The sequence below is a fragment of the Rhinolophus ferrumequinum genome, chromosome 2, assembly GCF_004115265.2.
Source record: "Rhinolophus ferrumequinum isolate MPI-CBG mRhiFer1 chromosome 2, mRhiFer1_v1.p, whole genome shotgun sequence".
NCBI classification, from domain to species: Eukaryota; Metazoa; Chordata; class Mammalia; order Chiroptera; family Rhinolophidae; genus Rhinolophus; species Rhinolophus ferrumequinum.
The window spans coordinates 56,315,342-56,338,719 of record NC_046285.1 but is presented as its reverse complement, the minus strand read 5'-3'; the positions used below and the strand labels follow the sequence as shown (position 1 = coordinate 56,338,719).

General features: G+C 35.8%; 1 protein-coding gene across 10 annotated transcripts in view; it reads left to right on the top strand.

Moving 5' to 3' along the window:
• Window positions 1–23,378, top strand: part of TP63 (tumor protein p63) — a 222,594-nt gene that overhangs the window by 135,348 nt on the left and 63,868 nt on the right. For all 10 annotated transcript variants that reach the window (XM_033090048.1, XM_033090018.1, XM_033090036.1 and 7 more), the window contains one exon: window positions 9,564–9,818. In XM_033090048.1, the coding sequence (XP_032945939.1) occupies window positions 9,564–9,818 (255 nt within the window). The remainder of the gene's footprint in view (window positions 1–9,563; window positions 9,819–23,378) is intronic.

Sequence of the window (23,378 nt, the reverse complement as noted above, 5' to 3'; positions counted from 1 at the left end):
CCAGTTTTTAATACTCTTTTAGGGTGCTACTTCACTCTTAAAAATTTCTCAGGTTCCCCCCTTTCAGAATATCCCCTCCTTCGTCTCAGCTCTTGTTCTTCTCTGTTCCTCCCTCATTACCCTCTGTATGGACCAGATGCCTTCTCCCAGCTCTAAACTGAAGACTCTTGGAGGGTGGAGGACGTGGGGTATGCTTGAAGAGGTATCTTCAGATAACAACATGGCCTGTTGTGTATACTTACAGAAATGGCTCTTTGTAACTGACCTGTGCAAAAAGCCAAGCCATGGCACACGTTGTACAAGCCCTGTCTTCACATGTATGTAATGAATCATATGGTTTTCCTTGACATCTTGCGAGTCTTTTTTTTTTTTTTTCTTTGTAACGAGCCCAGGTATTTATTTATTTCCATTATACTTCAAGTGGCAAGAAAGTTTTTAAAAGACAGGGCAGTTTCCTGAGTAAGGAATGACTTGTACTCTAACAGAAGTAAACAGTGTAAAGTGTGGGCTGCTTTCACTTAATTGATTACCCATGAGAACAGAGAATGTGTTTGATTTAAAAAAAAAAAAAAAAAATGAACAGATTGGATGTTTATCTGGCTTTGCAGTCTCTTTTTAAAAGTGTTTGCTTGCTTCTCCACTGTTCCCTTGATTCATTCTGTCCCCTGCATGTCTCTTGGTCATCACCAGAGATGTGGATGGTTTGCACTGGGTGAATAGCTTGGTCATTTGCAAACACTTTCTCCTTTTATTTTCTATGGTGTCATTACTAAAGGATATCTGAGAAATCTTTGTCATTTTGCTCTTAAACCTGGTGTCCCAGTTTCTTTCTGTCCAAATAAGACACTAATGAGCTGTTGTAATTATTAAGCCGATTGATTGATTGTTACTTTCATAACGGGCTAACTAGAATGAAATGAATAGATGAGTGTCTTTCAAAGTAAGGCATGTCTTCTGCCTAGCTGGAAATTTCAGTTTTATTTTGCAGTTAAAAGTGACAGCTGAAAGGAATAATCCAATGTTATATAAGTCGCCATGTCTAATTACAAAGTATAGTAAATAACTAAAAACTTTAATTATCTCAAATATAATGAAAAATGTAGTAATCCCTGAAGAAGTTGAAAAGCAGATTAGAACTCATGAAACAGTGTTCCTCGTTTGAATATGTATAGAATAGTAAGACAGAAGTGTATTTGTTGTTTCATGCTTTAGTTTTCCCTTTGCAAAACGAAAACAAAAACAAAAAAATCACTACTGTTTCAACCTCTGAGTGTGTGTTGTCAAGTCTGGGAAACGAAGTCATGAATTCAGACCATTTGCAAGTAATGGTTTGTAAATCTGATAAAGTACAATCTCAGTTTCTCAAAACATACATTTATAAGCCCTTAATTATTACATCATTCTAAACTGAATTCTGGGTTACTGGGCAGAAAATCATGGAAATTAAAGAGGGAGGAACCAATTTGATGACCTAATCTACCAGAAACGAATGATTTTCTCTAAGTTTTTCTTTTGGGTGGTTTCTTTCCTAAGCAACCTGCATTTGGCCACAAGCGCCATCGATAAGTAGTGAATAATTATATGACCATAAAGATTTGAATTATTATTGCTGACCTAGATATACTAGAAACAAAATCTAGACCATCAGGTAAAAAACACTGCCTTGGCACAAAAATGTGTGTGTGTTTAAGGAAGTAGAAACTCATTAATAAACTTCCCAACTAGGTGTGAGCTACCACGCATTACTCATTGCCTTGTGAGTGACAGGACTGGCTATTCTGCTACTAGTTCCCATAAAATCTGCAGCTAAAAGCACAATTCCCACCTACAGAAACAAAGCAAAACACCGAGTAAAGGTCACAAAGATTATTTGGAGATGTACTATAACATTCATCTGGCAGTAATATATAAGGAGATGAATTCAATTTGGAGACAGACTTATTTCAGCATAAAAATCAATATTTAGTTGTCTTAGAATAAAAGAGAGAGTTTCTGAAAGTGATTTTTATTTTGAAAGGTATTGCATGTAATTCTTTTAATAAATGTTTCTTGAGCACCTGTTGTGTCTTAGACACTTCCAGATATGAGAATCAGCACTAAACATGCCAGATATATCATCTCATAAATTTATGGTCTAGCAGAAAAATCCAACATTAAACATTAATTCAAATAATTTATTTCAATTATAATTATATGATGCAAAGGGAAAGTTAGAGTGCTATGACAACGTGAAACAAAGGAGAATAGCTACGTGGGCAAAGAAGACTTCTCCTGAGAAAAGACATTGAAACAAAAACCTGCAAGATAAGGGGGATTAGGCTACATGTGCAAAAGGCTTGAGGACTGAAGGAGTTTTTCACTTTTGAAAAACTGAAGGAATGACTATTTGGTCTTTCTTTAGTGATCAAAAGGGAGAGTTTCAAATAATGCAGCCTAGGCCATTCAAAAAACTTGGAAACTTCATTCAAAGAAAATTGGAACCCTCTCACTGTACTCAAGCTTACGAATGACCTGATCAGATTTGCAGTGAATTTCAAGTCCAAGGAGCTCAGTCTCTAACTCTGCAATTACACATATTCTAGGAATGGTTAAAGTTTTATATCCTGTTTTTAATCAATGGAAAACATTTTCCTTAGATATGAAAAGGTATGCTTACACTGAGTATAACTTCGATAAAAATTGCATACAGAAATTTGAGTGACTCTGATTGACATGAAATCAGAATGAAGGTTACTTAAGAAAGCGGGTTCTCCAACCAGATTTACTGGTTTCACATTTGGGCTCTGTCACTTACTACCTTAAGCAAGTTACTTAATCTTGTAGAGCTTCAGTTTCCTCATCTATAAAATATGTATAAAACATGGGATAATAATGCCACCTCGCTCACAAGGATTCAATGAGTAAATACACGCAACACTTGAACACTCTAAGGGACCTAATAAGGACTCAGAAAGAGTGTTCATAATAATAGTAGTAATAGTAGTAATCGCTAATACTCTTTTCATACAGAGGATTGAATATGGATGTTAAATATGTTTCATATTTTTAAAAAATCTTGATGGTCACTATTATTTTATTGTAATTGAAATGTTTTAAGTTTCAGGTAATGGTGAGCAAAGCTATCCCCAGTGATAAAATGTTCATCACAGTTAATCACCCCATTGTTTTAAGTCATAATTTCTGCTATGGGCCAGCAGACACAGTATCAAATTTCTTTTTAAATATTTTAGACCCACTTTAAAAACCAACAAAGTATTATTGATGACCTTCTAAAGTGGTGTGCTTTCCATTTAAATGGCCTGAACTTCACTGAAGGTTTTCATTACCATATACTTTCTTGTCTTAATATTACCTGCTAAATAAATCTATCAGAATATGATTGTTAAGGATTGAAAATGTCCTCAAACATATTTTTGTTCCAATTTTAATAACTAATTCTTGGTTCAATTTAAAGAAACTGAAACTCTGTATATTTTTTTTATTACCTGGATTAAAAATTACTGAATATTGAAATTATACCTCTCTGCTAAGCCAGTGCTTCCTCGGTATGTAATGGTGATGTGTTTCTTTCAGAATTCAGATGTTCATGGTTATAATTTTGTTCATTTGTCATTATTACTAGAAGGGAGTACTTGCTAAAATCAGAGAATTTAAAGTTTATTTTTTCTTAATTGAGCTCTCAACAGTGTAATTTAGCTATATTTGGATTGAGTTTTAACTTCAACCCATTTGACACATCCTTACTTTTCAAATACTAGGTCTAATATTTGTTTACATTGGTGTCCACTGGATCAGTCAACTTCATATTTATTTGTCTCACCTGTCATTGTCTCACCTGTCATTGTCTGGCATTGGTGGCTTTTAGGAAGTTCTCTCCTAAGTTATGGGATCTTGGTCCTCGAAGCAATCTTGACTCTTTGTGTCAGAACATAAAACATTCAAAACATTCTAGTAAACTCTCTGTGCCTACTATCTTTCTAGGTTTGTGTGTGCTTAAATGCTTTGCTCTTACATTTTATTTATTACAAGTTTTAAGTATATTTCACCTCCAAGCATTCACGTTTTAGGATCATTTGGACTACAGAAGAAGTAAAATTTTACAAAATTTAACAAAATCTGGTTTTGAGAAAAATGTGATGCTAAATAAATTCTTAAGATGGAAAGAAACTATTTCGACATTATAATACAGTATCTTCTTGAACTCGAATGGAGCACTTTAAGTCAACTGTGTTTAATTCTAGCATAAAACAAACTATCATTCTTTGAGGTGATGCAGGTGGTAGAAGACTAAAAAAATCACAAGTATTTCTCCCTAAGGCAGTGATTGTTGAAAAGTCACTATCCTGTTGATATTTGTAGATGAAAACGCAGTACTGTCTGCTAGAGCATAATCAAATGAATGCTTTTTAAAGCCAGGGTCATGAAGAAAACAGTTTTCTTTTCCCAGAAGGGGCTTTAGAATATTCACAAAACTTCCTCCATGAATCCTGAAATGAAAGGTTATATCAGCTGAGGAAACTATTATGTATGTTTGAAACATTTTAAAAATCTAGGTTTGGTTGGGAAAATCTGTGTAAAGAAAAAAAGGGTTGTTTATTTATTTATTTATTTATTTATTTATTTATTTATTTATTTATTTATTTTAAGCAATCTCATGGTATTTTAAAAGAGCTTTGCAGCTGAGGATGGTCATACCTCCCAGAATGTTAGAATTGGCTCACCCTTATATTTGCTCATCAGAATCAATCTCCCTATAGGAAACCGAGATCCAGGTTGTTCGTACCCCTTGCCTAAGGGTATACAGCACATCAGTGGAAGTGTGGGGACTTAGACCCTACATCACCAAATCGAAGTTCACAGTTCTTTTGCATTACTAGGATCCATTCAGGAATGTAAGGAGTGCTGAAGAATGTTCAGTTCCCTAGCCTCATTTAACAGTCAGTGAAGGATTGTAAATATAATTTCTTCCAAATGAAATTTGGGCACCTAATTATTTCCTGTGACAAGGGAACATTTGAATTGAGGAAAATAAATTATGATTTTATATCCCAACAGCAACCTCTTCTATCCCCAATTTCGCACTCATTCCCAGTTTTTATTAACCTCTTGCCATATACTGTTGGCTATTGTTGCCATAAATTAGCTATTACAGATAGTAATAACTGGTAAAGAGACTTATAAAATTTCTCTCGTACAGAGAAGTTAGATTTTCAGAAACACTAGTTATATTTAAGTCCCTGTTTCCATCGTACTGGTCAAATGACTTGACTGGAATCCTTTTCTGATGTTAAATTCTTTTATAGGGAGGAAAGTATGTACTCACCTTTAAATAAGTATAAACCCAGGTATTCTGTATTGAGTTTTATTTACAGCAATATATACTGATACATTATTTTTGAGCTGTTGAGAAGAAAATTGAGGCCCAGAATATATTCAGAATTTAAGATCATTAAACAACGTAATCCAGGAAAGAAAAATAAAATGAAACTAAAGGGACTGCATTTATAGGACACTTTTAAAGCAGTAACCAGTCAGGAAAAATCTAATCTTCTATATTGTCATTTTAATTCTAAGCAGCCAAATGGAATTTTCATGAAAAAAATAAATCAGTCTGTAGATGGCTATGAGAATGCAAATGGACTTATGAGGGGAGAAAAACAAAAAGAAACAAGAAAACAATCTTCCTAGATTTGGCAGTGGTAGTTATACTGGTTTTTTTCTTAATAAGAAAGCAAGCAGTTTGAGATTCAGCCCCTGGGTATACCTACACTTATCATGCCAGCTTCATGTTTCAGAACACCCCAGGCTGTTCTGTAATTACCTGGAATATGCTAAGTCTCTGTGACCAAAGTGTGTTTCATCCTTTTCTGTGATCAGATCAGCTAGTCTGTGATGAACCTAAATATATTACAGCTACAGATGTTAGTATTTTTCCTGGGTCCAGGCAGTGAGTCTTCCATTTCAAAGTTATTTTATAGGAAATGAAGTATCTTTGAATTTAAAGGAAATCGATTGTTTTACTTTATCAGACTTACAGTAGATATCAGACAAATTGCGTTCATTTTTACATTTTATATTTTGTGAAAAGACTGGTTTCTTTTTCAGGTGTGATAAGATAGATAGAAAACATTTTTCATTCAGTCGTTCATGGACTGTAGAGTATATTAAGGTTATTCTGAAATCAAGATACCTGGTGGTTAGAAAGGAATGATCTACTTCCTATTCCACCTCAAACAGTCTAATAGTTTCATAAAAAAGACATGAGACATATGGGACTCCTCATAGAGTTCTTCCAAGGGCAGTTTTTGTGACTGATATAAAAGTGTCATGTTTTAACTTCTGATCCTCTTTTATTTGTCATTATAAATATGCATTAAATTAGCATCCCAGCATATGCAAGTTCCTCCCTCTGTGTTTATGGAATTGCTGACAGTGAAAAAGGGGCACAAGTACTGCTCCCTTTACCCCACAAGCTTCACTTGGGTGGAAAATAAAGGACCAATATTATTCACATTAACCTGGCACAAAACTATCTTCGGAGGCATGCAGAATGTGCCATCATTGAAGAGCCCTGTACTTTGTTTAATTCTCTGCTGTCACCATTTTGGAACTCTTAATAATTTATGAACAAGAGGCTCTGCATTTACATTATGTAATGGGCCCTGAAATTATTTTGCAGGACCTGTCTGTGTAACACTTGTTCTTCTTGGCAATGTTGGGCTGCCCTCTCTTCCAATCATACATGGTCAACATGTCCACTCTCTCTTCAAATCAAAGAAATAAACAAATAAGAGACTGTTGTTCACTAACTTTTTTTTAATAACTTCTAAAGTACTGTTTTCTATGGCAAGTTTATGCCATTGCTTTTTAAATAAAGCTATAAAAAGTATCCAAGTAGATTTCCAATAAAAAAGTTCTTTCTTTGGTGGGTTTGTTGTTTATGTTTTAGGTTAATTAACTCAAAGTTACTAGTGTTGGTTTTATGCTTTTTTTATTTTTTAAGATGGTTTAGTATACTACTTGGCTTATGTTTATGTGGATTAAAATTTGGGAAAAATTTAAATTGAATTGTGCTTTCCTTTTCACCTTGGATAGTAAGCAGTTTTTTGCCCAAACCTGAGAAATCTAGTTATAAATTAAGGCATTAGCTTTGGAAGCAAATCCTGTTGTTGTTAAGTAAAATATTTCACGTGGACTGTATGGAATTAAAAATTATGGCATTCAAAACATATCCTTCAGCACCCACAGTGCTATTAATGACTTTTGGAATACAGTTTCTGCTTCTTTGGTGCCATCCAATGTGTTCAGTCCAGGGGTCTCCTTTGTGCCTCCAAAGTAAATGGCGTTTCCATTTCTCTTAAGTCCTTCGAGAAGCGCTGAGTGTTTGCTCACTGACTTTTAAAGCTGGGTCCCAAAACATTTCTCTTTACATATATTGAAAAAAAATTCAAAGGGCCATGTTTCTTTGTTCTCATCCAAGCCCACAATTAGCTGAAGTTCCATTCTGTGTAGCTAGAAGGAGGAGGAAAGGGGTGGCCCAACAGACATTTTACTGCTAGTGAGAAAGTGCTTCTCTGAGTTTCTTTGTCCTTTTTGTCAGGGACAGCTGCCTCCCTAATTGTACTGCTGTAGGGAAGCACGTGCCTCTGGGAGCATTATCTGATTCCTACGGGACTTTCAGGAGTGCTTTGTATACTGACCCTTAACTTGAACACAAATAATATCTTTTCAATCCCCTTCCCAGGCTATTGCCTCGGGCTTTGAAATCTTAACAGCTTTAATTTAGCCAGGGGTGTGGACTCATTTGAACAGGCTTCAGGTTTTATTTTTTTCTCCTCTAGTTGTCTTACCTGCAGTTTTGCGCACCTGTCAAGAGGGGAGGCTGGAGATGGAAGAGAGGCGAGGAATAGGAGCTGTAGGAGTCAAAAGGGAGAGAAGGCGAGACAAACAGCTGCTCTTGTCAGCATGGGGATAAGTGTAAAGAGATTAATAGTTATTTGAAGAGCAAATGGGGACGTGGCATTCAGCAGTGGAATGTGAATGTATAAATGTAATGGAATGGGCATGCGACCATTAACATTTAGACAGATGCTCTCTGGACTGAATGGAATGGCAGAGTCCATTTCTGTTCCCCACGTGAAGTGAAATCTGTAAAGTTTAGTAAAATATTTTTATTAAATGTAAAGTTCAATTATTTTTTTCAAATGTCATTTCTTTGTGAGTTTGTTCTTCTCCATAGTTTTACTTAGTCTGGGACTCTCAGAGTTCTGTTTCAGTTGAAGAGCCAGAAAACTCACTTCCTCTGTAAAATATGTACCACAGGCCTTCCTCTTCTTGCCTTTCCGTTGGGCTTCCCTTTGTTAACTTGTAGAAACAATGAGATTTCCATGTGTCAGAATGTTTCACAAAGGGAAATCTGTACCATAGGCTGGTTGTCCCTGCTGAAAATGTATCCATTTTAACTCAGGTGTAGGAATGACTTGAATTATCTGACCAGGCTGATAGTTGTGATGGCGTGGTCAGGGCCCTGAACTCAGAATCAGAAGGTTGGGTTTCAAAATCCTCACTCTTTGGTTATTAGCCAATGCTTGAGCAAATTGCTTCCCCTCTCTGGTAGTAATACAGTAAAGATGTTTTGCAGATTAAATGAGAAGAAACTAATTCATTCTTTCCATAAACATCTTACTGAGTACCTCCTCAGTGCTCAGATCCGTTCACATAAATACATCTGGACGAGGAGCTACATGAGTTGATGTACGTCTGAATTATATCGAATATAGAATTTTAGTTATAACTAGATGACATTTGTCTTAGACATGTTCTACTCTGGACAAGAATAAACTGCTCCATAGAATATGAAAGAAAAAAAAACAGATTAAAAATTATGTCGTGTTTAGATGATATACTAGCATGTTAAAATATATAGTTGGTTCTTCCTGACCCTGCTATCCATGCCTTTCCAGTCTTTATGAAACTAGCTCTTGGGAGGAACTCTTGATAATCCTGGGACAAAATTTAGAATTATAAGACTGTATATTGTATATGTCCTATATACAATAATCTGATGCTTAAATCACCTTGAGAACATATCTGCTCCATGGTCTTTCTCAGTTGAATACCATTGCAGATGAAAAGGAAACAAAAAAGAGAGCCAGAGAGAGAGAGAGAGAGAGACAGACAGAAACAGAGACAGAGAAAGAACAAGCGGCGTTAATTTATTTTTTAAAATTCCTAATCAGCTACTCAGTACTTGACACTTTTTGTCCTGTTTGTGAATAAGCACATATTCTACTTGCAAATGCTCTTGAGAAGACCACAGTCTCCAAAAGCTGCACAAAAGAGCTGTGTGATCTGTACAGGTCATTATAAACACACACAGACACATGCACGCGCACCTGAGACTTCTCTTGTTTCTGTGTGTCACCCACTGGCCATTTTACCTCAAATGTGAAGTGTTAGGGACCTGAGGTGGAACTCTGTAGAATGCATGCACCAAACGATGCCTTTATTTGGAGCAGTGATCTGTTAAATGGTTAACTTTGGGGTTTCTGGGTGTCCTGCAGCCACAGTACACGAACCTGGGGCTCCTGAACAGCATGGACCAGCAGATTCAGAACGGCTCCTCGTCCACCAGCCCCTACAACACAGACCACGCGCAGAACAGCGTCACGGCGCCCTCGCCCTATGCACAGCCCAGCTCCACCTTCGATGCCCTCTCGCCGTCGCCTGCCATCCCCTCCAACACTGACTACCCGGGTCCGCACAGCTTCGACGTGTCCTTCCAGCAGTCCAGTACTGCCAAGTCGGCCACCTGGACGGTAAGAGCACCAGGCGCCTATAGATGTGCCATTGAACCTGACCCCCAAGTACAAGGATTCTCTTCAACACGCACTCCCCCACCCCCACCCCCCCCCCCCCCCGCGGGACTTTTTCCCCTATCAAAGCTTAGAAATCCATGTTGAATGGTAGAAAATCTCTCCCATGGTAGAAAATCTCTCCCTGTCCTCTAAGGCCTTCTTGGTTTTGATATTTAACACTTGAACCAGAAAGAGAAAAAGTGCCAATTCGTGGGAAAAGCCCCGATCTGGGAACCAAAAGCCTGTATTCTTGGCTGGCTCCTAACAATTTCAGCTGATGTGTTCTTGCGTGCTTCAAGCTGTTGGGCGGTCCTTTGTGTGAAAGTTTTGGGGAAAATGTAAAGCATTATACCAACGAAAATTATCATAATCACACGATATGTGTTTGCAGTCAGAATGTAGGATAGTTACTAGTCTCATTATTTTGAAGAAGTAAATGTCACATTAAGGTGTGATTTAAAAAAATGAATAAAATCACAAACTCAGCATCTGTAACAAGAAATTAAAATCTCATTTATTATGGAAGGGTTAAATTAGTTTATACATGTCGGTTCTATAACATGAATCACACTTCATTGGTACATATATTTTTATTACATTTAAAAACATTTTGCCCCAAAAGAAGCCTTTAAAACTATACATCAGAACATTAAATTAGTCCAAAAGTATTCTAATTTAAAATGTTTGGGGGAAAAAAATCTTTCCATGTGTAACTTTTCTAAGAAAACATGGAAATATTTTTAAAAATTCAAAAGGTACAAGAATGTTTATTCTGTTTCAAAGTTTATTTTGTAATGCATTATAACATGAATAAAGCTCAAATATATAAGGGAGGGGACCTACAAGACTGGTTTTAACTGGTTGATCAAAGAATGCCCAAGACCAAAGTGGCATGCGTGTTTGTCAAACAATTTAATGTTTGCATGGATTATAGAAACGCTCCCAAATATCATCATCTTGTTGAGAAAAGTAGCTTTAGAATAGTTTTAACAGTTTTTTTTCCCCCTCTTTGGCAAATAGGTTTCTTTGGAAAGTGTTTCTCTTTTATGTTATAGTATCCAGTTCATTACAGGCTTTAATCCAGTTGAATAGAGTTTACGAAATAATCTGCATTCATAACACTGCATTCCAACATAATTTCACATGTGTTCTCATTTTGACCTCACTTCTTTGTGAGCTAGGTACGACACGTTTTATAACTCTCATTTTACTAGTGAGGAAAGCCGAAGAATGTGGACGTTACGTGACATCCCTAAAGTTACAGAGGCTTTTATGTAGCTGGACCTATATTTCTGATTTGTCCCTCCCTTACTAAATTGAAAATTCCTTTTCCCACCATTTCACATCAGGAAGTCCCCAAATCATCCAAAAATGTATTTTAGTGTTTTTCTTTCATGGTTTGAGAAGCGGTTCTGTCATGGTTCAAATTTCAACCATAAAGTCTAAGTATTAGCTTAAAACCTAATCTCTCCTCCATGTGTTATTTATCAATTGTGTCATAATCTTTAGTCTCTTTTATAGTAATAATCCTGGAGATGGACACTAAAGGTAAGTAAACTTAGAGGCCATAGGCCTTAAATAAATATCGGTTGATCAATCTAAGTAATCTTCTGCTGAAAAAAAACAATAGAATAACCATTTTGTAAGTGGGACACTGATGTGTTTTAGAATATGGGTCACCAACTGGATGTTTACCGTCACTGATCTTCAAGGCGAACTGTTTCTTGATTGGCATACTCAGGCAGAGCTCCACTATATTAAGAGTGAACGCATCTGAAGGGATGAAGGGCAAATTAGCACCACTAAATGATTAATCATTTTTTTTTTTTCTAAAATGGTTTAAGAACCTTACGGGTGGAGCTTGATTCAAGTACAACATTAAAATCAGTCTTTCTCCTCCCTTCCGCACCATCTCCTCATACAGGAATCTGAAGTCCTTTTTCAGATTTAGCACAATCCTCAATCATTTTTGATCAAAACCTCTCTCTCAAAGTAAATTGTCTTACACATAAAGGTTGGAGAGTTCTATCTAAATGGTAGGTTAAAAAAAGGAGCATTATTTTATGGAGTGCACTGGTAGTTTCCTGACATATGGCAACAGTGATATCAGTGCCCTGAGACAGCGGGTAGGCACTGTGGTAATGGAAAATGGGGTCTGGTTGGGAGCCAAAAACCAGGCCTCTCGTCTTGATTATTTTTGTGACCTTAGCCAAGAAACTTCATCTCCCTAGAAGTCAGTCTGTGCCTCTGATGAGGATAAGAATGAGTATGGTGAAACCTACCCTTTCCTTAAGGTAAGGTAGTATTAAATAATCAGCATAGACAGGTTTTAGAAGGATGTAGTTTGTAATCAGGTATTTTGCCTGACATTAATGAATGAGCTTGGTTAAACTGTTTTGTCCTTCTTAGGTTTCTCTTCAGTTGTCTGCAATCTACCCTCCTATAGATTTTACAGAATAAGGTGATTGAATTAGATGTCCAGTCTTTCCTACCCTGTTTCCCTGAAAATAAGACCTAGCCAGACAATCAGCTCTAATGTGCCTTTTGGAGCAAAAATTAATATGAGACCCAGTATTATTAATTATGTTATATTATGTTATGTTATATTATATATTATACTCGGTCTTATATCATAGTAAAATAAGACCAGGTCTTATATCAATTTTTGCTCCAAAAGACACATTAGAGCTGATTGTCTGACTAGGTCTTATTTTTGGGGAAACATTATACTAGTGTGTCACATGGTTGTTATATCTTTATTAAGTTCTTTCCTGTTCACAATCAAGTTTATTTTAGGCCCAGATGCATTTCTTGTAAATCTAGAACACTTGAATCCTATCTGAGTACCTGTTGAGATCACCTAAACAGATACAAGTTCTTAGCCTTGGACACCAGTGTCTTGTACAGAAAAGCATCTATCTCTTTGAACCAAATTACATATCCTCACATTTATGAGTAGACCTCACATTTTTAAAAGTATTTTCTCATACATTTATTTCAGTTGAGCCTCATAACCATGGCTGTTAGATTGTCTTCCCTCTCGATTAATAGACGGTAAGGACGTATAGGGACACATAGGCCCTGTGGAGTATGGAGCTAAAGCCCAACTGACGAAGGATGATTTTATGCCATATTACACAACACCTGTTTCTTAGGCATCGGTGCACTTTTAAGCAATTTTTCAAAATAAGCCACTACATTTTAAAATGGCCCACAAACTGGAAGCAGCAGAAGCAGCTGTCATTAGGAGGCCACACTTACTGTATAGTCTTCTGGTGATTCTTTAATAAAAATCATTTTAGTACCATTTTATCACTTGTCATCCTTCTGTGTCGAGTTTTCTCTTGTATATTCTGATTTTACGCTGAATTATTGCCAAAATATAATTAATACATTTAAAGTATATAGGCATATTTCCTTTGATTTCTCTGTGTTTTAAATAACAAATGTGATCATTTCTAGTTCCGTAAAAAAATATGCTATTTATTTTAAACTTCTTCCAATGAAATAAATTGAAGTGTGATAATGTTGTGCATATTCTCTATTGTCTCCCACAGTCCTCCCAAATCAACACTGAATTTGGGATCTAGTTTCAGATTTTATTATTTCTACAATGTAATTGCCATCACTTATGAAAACTTCCCTTTTGCTTTAATGGAGTTCTGCTCTACTGTTGTAGCCAGGAATCATCAGTAATAGGACAGTTGACAGAATGATAATTTGGAAATGGCAAGAAACTTCGGTGCAGATTTCAACCCTGAAATTTACTGCCACCATATGGGATCAGCCTAAACCCGGGGTGTCCAAACTGCGGCCCGCAGTCCATTTTTAATTGGCCCGCAGCAAATTCCAAAAATATATTTAGTTTACTTAAATAAACCAGGTGAGGCAATACGTACTTCACCTCGAGTGAGTGGCACGGCTGTTTGTGTAGTTTACCTCATATGGCCCTTGGTAAAAAACGTTGAAAAAAGTTTGGACACCCCTGGCCTAAACAATTAAATCTATCTAAACCTCACTTTTCTCACCTACAAATGGACATGTTAATACTTTTTCTATCGTGAGGGTCACATGACATGGGTAAGCACACCTACCAGCACCTGACTGGCCATAGGCACACAAGTACTTATCGAGTCTGAACTTAAATTCCCTTGTTTCATGAGTTTATTATAGTTTTGTGGGGGGTTCGTGTGCACAAGTGATACTTTGAAAGAATGCAAAGCAAAATGTCTCCTACTTTTTTTTCTTTCTGTATTGCTTTTCTGCTATTAGCAAGCATGCTCCTTTCCCCAGGGACCGTGATATTATCCACTATCCAAATATATGAATAGATGACATAGGATGATAACAGGCTCTCCCATAGACAGACTTCTGCAGGCTGGCTGTGCTCCTTTCTTAAGTCTGCCCGACAAGATGCAGATCCTCTTAGCCAGCACCCGGACGGGCCCTTTCCAGATTTCAGGACCTGTACATTTACGGCATTTATTTCTCATTTTTAAGCCGCCACTTAATTTGTGGGGATACCTTTTTTTTATTCTGCATGATAAATAAAAGATAACAGAATCTCACTTATTGAAACGTCAGCACATTAATTTGTTGTGCCAAGTATGGAAGCAGACTAAGCACTCACCAGGGGGAGAACTGGTTCAATAATTTACGGCACATCCATATAATGAAATACTTTGGCCATTTAAAAGAATCTCAAGCACTGATCTGGAATGCTTTTGGCATTGCTAGTGAGAAAAAGATAAGCTTTCTATGGCACCTACTTGAGAATTGAGACATCGGTAAGGACACCACTTCTGGGGGCAGAGTGTTTTCATTTGCTCTAGTGAAGAGGCCTCTTTGTTAATATGTGTCAGTCTCTCTTGATATTGGACTCGTGCACCTTTGTCAGTTTGAGAGTTGTTTTTTCACAACCCAGGACTCACTGTATTATCTGTGTGCAAACACAGTGAAAATCCTCCGGTTATTGTTTTTTCTGTTGTGCTCACTTTGAAATAGTGACCCTGGCCTTTGGACGCATGATCACTGCTTGCTGCTGTGTCTTTCATCCTTCATAGACTCCAAGATCTGGGCGCGCAGGCCCCCTGACGTACTGCTCAGCACAGCGTCCAACATACAATAGGCCCTTAATAACTACTAAGAAACTTGTTTTCCCCTCATAGTTAAAGGAAACAATTATAGTTTCAAGCAGTATCCCTCAATTCTGACCTTGGTTGCCAGCTGTCCGTGAATTTGGTCCCTGCTATTCTTCCTTTGCCTTTCCTAATCATGCTAGCCTCATGTTGTGTTCAGAGCTTTGAAGAATCTGACTTGAGCAAGTGGGAAGATTAGGGAGGTGGCATGTGAAAGGGGAACAGCCAGTTCCCCAGAGAGTTTCATTGATCCCAGCATATCAGTCTTGCAAGCTCGCTCCTCTTGGCTCCACAGGCAGGCTGACATGCTTGCCTGTGGCCCACCCTCCCTGTCATCAGGTTACCTGTAATGTAAGACTTCCAGAATAAGGCTGCCAGCTCTGCAGAAACCTAATGCAAGCCAGCCCGTTGCGTGGCTCTCTGGAATCTTGAGACTCTTAAGGATAGCTCATCAAAGTACATGATGTACAGACAAACTTTTCAGTGGTGAGTGTGATTTATCAACTTCCTTTCACAAAGGAAACACTTTTCAAAGTTGGAGCCTTTAATTGCGGCTTGAGCTCGTCTTACAATTGAGCGGCTGTTAGATTTCATTGATGAATAAGGGGAGAGGAATCAGTAAGTAGACTTGGCTCCTGCCAGTGATACATCTGTTAATCATAGTAAGGTTATTTTCACTTCTTGCCCTAGCTGTCATATAAATCTCCCAAGATACATGTAGAAGTGTCTTTTTGTGCCCCTTCCATGATGAAGAAAATAACATTGAGCGCATATTCATCTATTATCCAAGCTATTTCTCAGTTCAGAATATTGAGGAAGAATGTCATAAATAAAGTACTTGGATATTCTTGGTGATGCTTCATGTTACTTTGCTCTAGGTTTTGTATTTACAAATGAATTTCCATTTTAAGACATGGTAGAGAGGTGTTGTTCCCAGTCCAGAACAGAATAACTTAATCAGCACGTTTTCCCTAATTTGTTTAGATTGATTCTAGATTAATGTATTTGTAGTAAGCCAGTTTCACCTAACCTAATATTCATGGCCCTCCCACATTATACCAAGTGATTTGTTGAATGTACGTAGAGTTTCTATTTAAAAGAAAAAAAAATGATATGATTTATTGTATCTAGTATTACGAGATGTAACTACTGACTCTTAAGAGAACTAAATGATAGCAAAAACCCTTTTTCTTGTTTCTTCTTGTTCTTTCTTTCTCCTCCTCCTCCTCCTCCTTCTTCACTATGTTATCATTAGCAGTGGTCAATTTGGTTCTGTAGGTATTACCAGCCACTCAGTATGTCATTGTTCCATTGTAGCTTTGCTTCCCCAGAATGGTGGATTAATATGGGGAAGATCCTGATATAAATCAATTGCCATGAAAATTCCCATCAAGAACAGGAATCTGATCATCAGACTCTTTTCCTTTAACAAATCACTTTGATGATAGTGGAGGTGGCAAACCCAGACATCATTGGGGAGTAGGGAGGTAGCATAAGTGAGTCAAATGATAAAAGCAAGGATGGTGGCAAAAGAATCTTACGTACTCTGTCTACAGGGGTATCTGCTTTGTGACCCCCGTCTGTTGTCACGGTGAAATTAGGCCTGGTTTTAAAATATTAATTTTTCAAGACCAGCTATTAACCTGGATTTGCATATAATATCTCCATATCTTTAAATGATAGTAATATTCTTTTTAAAGTTGTAAAACACTACAGACCAAACAAAACAATAGGCAGACTGAATGCCATCCTTGCAATATGTTAACAGTGACAAGGGATGATTACTTAAAGTTTAAATAAAATAACTGGAAATTAGAGCTAGCATCTAAGACATAGGTTACTAGTAAATATATTCTATTTAGAAATAATAATTCTCTATCCTTTTCAAAAGTTTTATAGACTAATCCCTTCCTGCAAAAAAGCAAGCATTACTTTGTCAAAGTAGATTTTTCTCAATTTGTTTTCTTGCAGGAAATGACTTTCCTACTTCCACATTCCTATAAATTTTATTTTATTAAAAAAATGGCATGCATCATTGGATCCTTTGCATAAAGCATCTTATTTGTTTATTCTTCTTTTTATTATTAGAGTATTTATGAGTCTCTGTGACTTAACTCTAAAATTGGCCAAAGCTTGGGAGCGGCCGGATGGCTCAGTTGGTTAAAGCGTGCGCTCTCAACAACAAGGTTTCCAGTCGGTGACTGGACTTGGAGCTGAACTGCGCCCTCCACAACTGGATTGAAGGACACAACTTGGAGCTGATGGGCCCTGGAGAAACACACTGTTCCCCCATATGCCCCAATAAAAAAAAGTTAGAAAGGTAAAAAAATAAAATTGGCCAAAGCTATAATCAGAAAAGGGCAATGAGATTTAAAGGGCTTCAAATCAGTTTTCTCAGCCCACTAACTGATGGCTTATTTTTAATTGGCACATAGAGAGTATGGAAGGAAAAAAAGCCACCTGAAAATTGAGGTATAAACAGAGAATAATGTCATAAGAATTTTTTAATGACTCAAGAAAAACACAATGTATCATTAAGCTAAACAAGAAATCCCTTAAAATCAGCCCTGAATGATGTGTGCCATTTGCTGTGGGATTGTTGCTCTTGGCGCATTCCCATATATGAGTTTTGCACATTCTCCTGTTTGCTTCCACCAATATTAGCCATTTCCATAGTGTAGTATGATCAAGTCTTGGAATAGTTCCCACCCCCTCTGGTGGAGAAGGGCAGATGTATTTTTCTCATGAAAGGTATTAAAAATCAGCTGTCATGTAATGAGTAAAAGCATGTGCATATAAAATAAATCCTCATACTTTTCTGTCATCAGCAATTAATATTTCTACACAGGTCACTGGGACTGGAGGGAAACTTGAGATAACATAGCTTTCTACCCAACAAGTTCCAGTTCTTTCAGAATAAAGCAGAGTTTATTGTAAAATAGAAAGGAAAATCTTAGACTTTTTGAAGCCCTGCAGATGTTTTGTAGACATGGAATGGTTTTAAGAATGAGGGGTCCTGTAATTAGGCACATGGAGGTCTAAAGATAATGATCTTGGCAGCCATCTCTTCTGTGGTTTTTTAATAATGATCGCAACTCCATCCTCAGGCTCCCTCAGCTAAAATTTAAAAGAAAATTGATAGTAGCCAGAGGCCTAGATCTAATTTATTGTGAGGTAAGTTAGAGAGGGAGTCTCACTTTATAAATAGAATGAGCCTTCTCATTTTAGTTTTTATCTAATAATGAAGAATCATGATTTCTTAGTTAAAGAAAAAGGATAATTTGCCACCTTATTTTTATATTAGAAAGATCTGAAGAACTTGGAACAGCATTTATAATTGTTTTACTCAGAGTTAATACTGAATTTTCAAATTCATCACATAGGTGTTCCTTCATGGGTTACTTATTTAGTTTTTACTTTTGTTTTACTTTTGTATGCTATTTAACAAGTATCATCTGCAGTAAATCTTGTGGAAAATATGACAAATAAGATGAGGACACCGTTTCAAAAGGGTTTCTCATTGTGTAGTTTTCAAGTTGTATCAAATAGGAAGACTGATGATTACTTAAGAATCCTCATTTGAATTTGAGAAGTCTTCTGAAAGGCTTGGAAAGAGTGTAGTTCATGAAGTACACTAGAACACAGGACTCAGAAGGACAACTTTTGAGGAATAAGCAATGTCACCTGGGCAAGTTTCTTAGTCGGTACCCATCTGTTCAATGGGTATTGTAATATAGCAGATCCTCAAATAATGTCGTTTTATTGTTTTGTTACAACGTTGATGAGATGCCATAGGAACTTAGCTTTTGTTTATGTCAATTAGCCTTTGGTGAAATTAGTTTTGTTATACGTCATTCCATCGCAGTTCCAAAAACCTATTGATAATGATAAGTGAGGAGTTACTTGGCAGGATTGCTGTGAGGCTTAAATTTTACGAAGTACTTTGGGAGCCTAGGAATGAAGCTTTAAAAACATAGTGTGTTATTATCCTGGATTTTTATTTTCAGATTTACCTGTATGAGTATATGAATACTGTATCATATACACGTTTACAATTCAAGCAGTTTTCTGAGCTTTTCCATGTATAAGCAGATATTACATGAAACAATATTGATACATAAATCCTGAGAAATAAATGAGATGAAAATATGTTATATATTGTATGTGTGTACAGATATATGTATTTTAAATGTAAAGTGTTTTTTTTTTGTTGTTGTTAAAACATGTTTAATTGGGTCGTATAACTGTTAACCAGTTACTTTTTTCTTAGAATCTCATTGTTTTATTGGTAATATTTTAGCAAATCAGTAACAAAGTTGAAATTGTGATCATTTTGATGGGGTCATTAAAAGAAAATTTACTATTTTCCTTAAAAATGCAAAAATAAATATGCATATTTATATAAATACAAATATGTTAGTTTAGTTGAGTAACAAATGAGTTTATTTATAATAATTATAATTTAGACTAGAGAGAGATTCCTACTTTCTCCCTTTACTTGTTATTTCCTGCTACCTTGTGTGTTGAGATTTTCATCGTTATGAATATAAAGCTCTGATGTTAAACGATATAAATTGCCTTTACTTTTTTTTTTTACTGCTTCATATTCTTGAAAAAACAAATTTCATTTTCCCATAAGAACAACGTTATAATTATGGATTGCATTTCTGACCAAGGGATTGTCATTAAGTAAGTCATAGATATGATTAACTTTATGTCATAAAAGCAAAACTCTGACTACTGTCACTGTAATCATTTAAAATAGCAAAATGATTCTCATAGTCCTATAAAATTTGCTTAAATATCTTGTGTGCTTTGACATCTGTATATTAAGTTTACTTAAACATAACATTTTAATGGTTGTTTTTATAAACTTACCAAAAATTGTTGTTAATATAATTAATGTTTTAATTAACATTTTGACATGCCAGCATTTTGATGCATTTTATGTGTGATAATTCTATGTTTCTCAAAATTTTCTCTAGGGAAATTAGAATGAATATTTACCCAATAGATTTTTGTTGCTAAGAATGATACTAAAAAACAAATCTGTAGTGCACACCATTCTTTGAGAGATTGAATCATTTTTTCAAAGATATTACTAGGAATTTTCCTTATTAAAAAAAAGAAAAACTGGATCTTATTGAAAGTAATGAGTTTTGTGTGTGCCTACCACTGCATTCTCTAACGCAGGTGTCTTGAGAGGATAAAATGTCCCCAAAGACAGCTGATTAAAGAAGAGGCTGGGAGTGCTAGTGGAGAGAGTTCTGTTCCTTTGCCTTATGACAGTGAGGTATTTAAACATCCATGTTTTGTATTAGATGCAGCATTGGTGTTTGCCTTTAAATACTATGTATTCGAGTTTATCACCTACATTCCCTCCTCCAACCTTTCTGTACAAAACCGTAGAATGAATGGGTAAGGCTTTTAGGAAATGGTGTTTAGTCAATAATTAGATAAAGCAGGTGAAATACAAGGTATTTTCAGAATAAAATTTTGGAATAATATTTTCTATACTTTCACAGTTAGAATGGATACATAGAAAATGTATCCATTTTTGTCTTAGTGCCTAGAATATCTTAAAGTTATTGTACAAGTATAAATAAAAGCAGGTTGTTTTAAGATGCTTTAGCCTAACTTTATTCCCTTTGAGTTAGGAAGACACTTGGCAAATAACTATTTTAATCAATATTTTAAAAATAAAATCATCAACCTTTAAAAGTTACCATGGATAACTCATCCGTAGGCTTATGTTGTTATTTCATAATACTCGTTGGTAATGGATTATATTCTACATGTATCTATCTTCGGAGACTATAGTTTACACTTTTGTTATGTAGATACAGATTTTGCAGATATTTATGTTTTATGTCTGAGAATTATATAATTTAACAAACATTAGTGCATCTGTGCACTTTTATGGTGTAAGAACTAGAATGGCAGGTGATCGGTAGCTTGAGGTCTAGAGAAAGGAAGATGTTTTACTCAGCAGCAGAACCAGAAGGCAATATAAACTTCCTGTCTGGTTTTCTACTCACGAAGCAATTAAATACATAGCTATTTATACAAGTTTCTATAATGTATTCATATTTCAGAATCGATTTCTTGCCTAGGACTCCGTGGTTTTCAGTCATAATGCTTTTCTTTGCACAAACATTGTTGTAGACATTGGCGTTAAAAGGTACAAGTTAAAAGGAAGGAAGTTAAAAGAAAGATTTTTTTTTTTTAAGTTTTATAGAATCTCCTCTCACCCCAATTCAAGTGTAATTATCATCTTAGATACTTTGGGATTAGGAGTGAGAGGAGGAAGAGGATAATCAAAAGAAAGAATAGGAGAGAGAGGAAGTAAAATGGTTTGTCAGAAAATAGTACATCCTTTTATAAACATATAACATACACACTTGAAATGTGTTAGTTGTTTGTTTTCTAAGATACTTTTGTAGCTCTGAAACAGGATAATTTTATGACATGGACGTCAATATTGAGGAAAAGAGCCAAACGTATTCCAATAGAATATTCAAATTCAACCTAGAATCTTCACTTCCTTGATGAATGCATTCTATGGTCAACTGGATGTTTTTGCTTCAAAGTATAAGAACATAATTGTATTTCCTTCAGTTGTCGTCTTAGGAGAAATGACTGAGCTATTTCAAGGAAGGAGAGAAAAGGCACTTCTTATTTTCTTTTGTCTAGAAAGTCTTGTTCTTTTTGAGAACTGTGCATTTTTTTTTAAATATACCCAGTACTAGGTGGTCTTAGTGAATAAGATAAATGTGTCATTCTATATCCTTTCTTAAAATGCTTTGAAATTTCCAAGAAAGAAGGTCTCCATAATTATCTGGCAGTATTTTGGTGAAATAACCATAAAATTTTTAAAACATAAAAATTTAAGTCCCTTTTTCCATGTGTGGTAATGATGGTTTTATTTCGCTAGGTGTGGGGTTTAACTTTGTCATTCGTGCCATAATGTAATTGAAGCAGTATTTTCATGTAAAAGCAATTTAAAAAATAATTAAATGCTCTTTCTACCTGTTAGAAGTATTCTTTTATTATAATAACTTTGAAACTAAGTTTTCCTTCCCACTAACTCAGAACACAACCTAACTCCCAGAGCTTAGATTTGGTTCTGACATTGTTTGCCTTTGCACAATGAGTGTCCACATATACTCCAAAGAAATTACAAGAGCTACTTGGATATCTTTTGTCACTGGTCTCAAAGGAGGGTCAACCATGCTCATGGCATGGAGAATAAATACTTCAGGACAAAGTAAATTAGAAGGGGAGGAATTAGAATAGATATCGTTTACCTGGATGCTGCCCACGCTCTGATATGAACAGTGAGAGAGGTTACATCCTTCTAAGATATGCTTATAAGTATTTCCAAGCTAACAAATTTTACTCTTTTTAAAATGGTTTGAAATTTGTTTTGAAGTTGTCTCTTGCGCATATGGTTGTGGGGCATAGATTAGCTGCTAATTTATTGCTTTCTTAATTTATTTGACATTGGAATTTAGACTTCAGAAAAACAATTTAATGATTTGAAACATTTAAGCAAAATAGGCAATGATCTTTTTTCATAAATTCCTGGTTTAAAATGAAAATGGTCTTTCAACTACTAAATTATAGTAAGATGTGATATAAAGCATATAATCCTGTAAAATATGAGAGATAGTTTCGGTTTCTCTTTTTTTAGTTTTCTTGCAGGACTGAAAGTTACAAACATTGCGACTATCTTAGTGCTTAGCTCTCCAGCATATCGTTGCTTCTTCCAGAAAGCAGAGACTGCGGCTCTTCTAATAAAGGACAAACAAAAGTGCCTAAGGAGGCAGGGTGATGAGTGGAAAGAATTCAAGCTTTGTGGCAAGATAGACCTGGGGTTGAATTCCACCTGTCCCTATCTATGTGGCCTTGGGCAAGACACAGTTTCTATTCTAGGGCAGCTTCTAAATGGGATAATACATCTTAGGAAGTAGTGTTATTTGTAGGATTGGATATAATGAATGTAAAGTGCCTCACACCATGCCTGCCTAGTACATGGTGATTTTTATTAGGGTGTATCATAATTTAAGGATCAGAATTTAGGTTAAAACTGCCCCCACTCACAGATTCATCAGGAACCATAATAGGGTATCCTCTCTATGGAGTGACTAGCTTCTGGTGCCTAGCTTCCCCCTTTGTTGTAGAAGTTATGTTTTTTGAACAGTGCTTTAAAACTTTTACCCCAATTAGGAGCAGAGGGAAATGAATGTCTACCTTGGGCATCTTGATTGTAGTGTTCTGTAGTGTTCAATAGAAAACATATAATTTCTGTTTGTTTGTTGTTTTTTTCTGTAACATTTATCTCAATTTTGCATTTTGTTCTAAATATATTATTTAAATATAA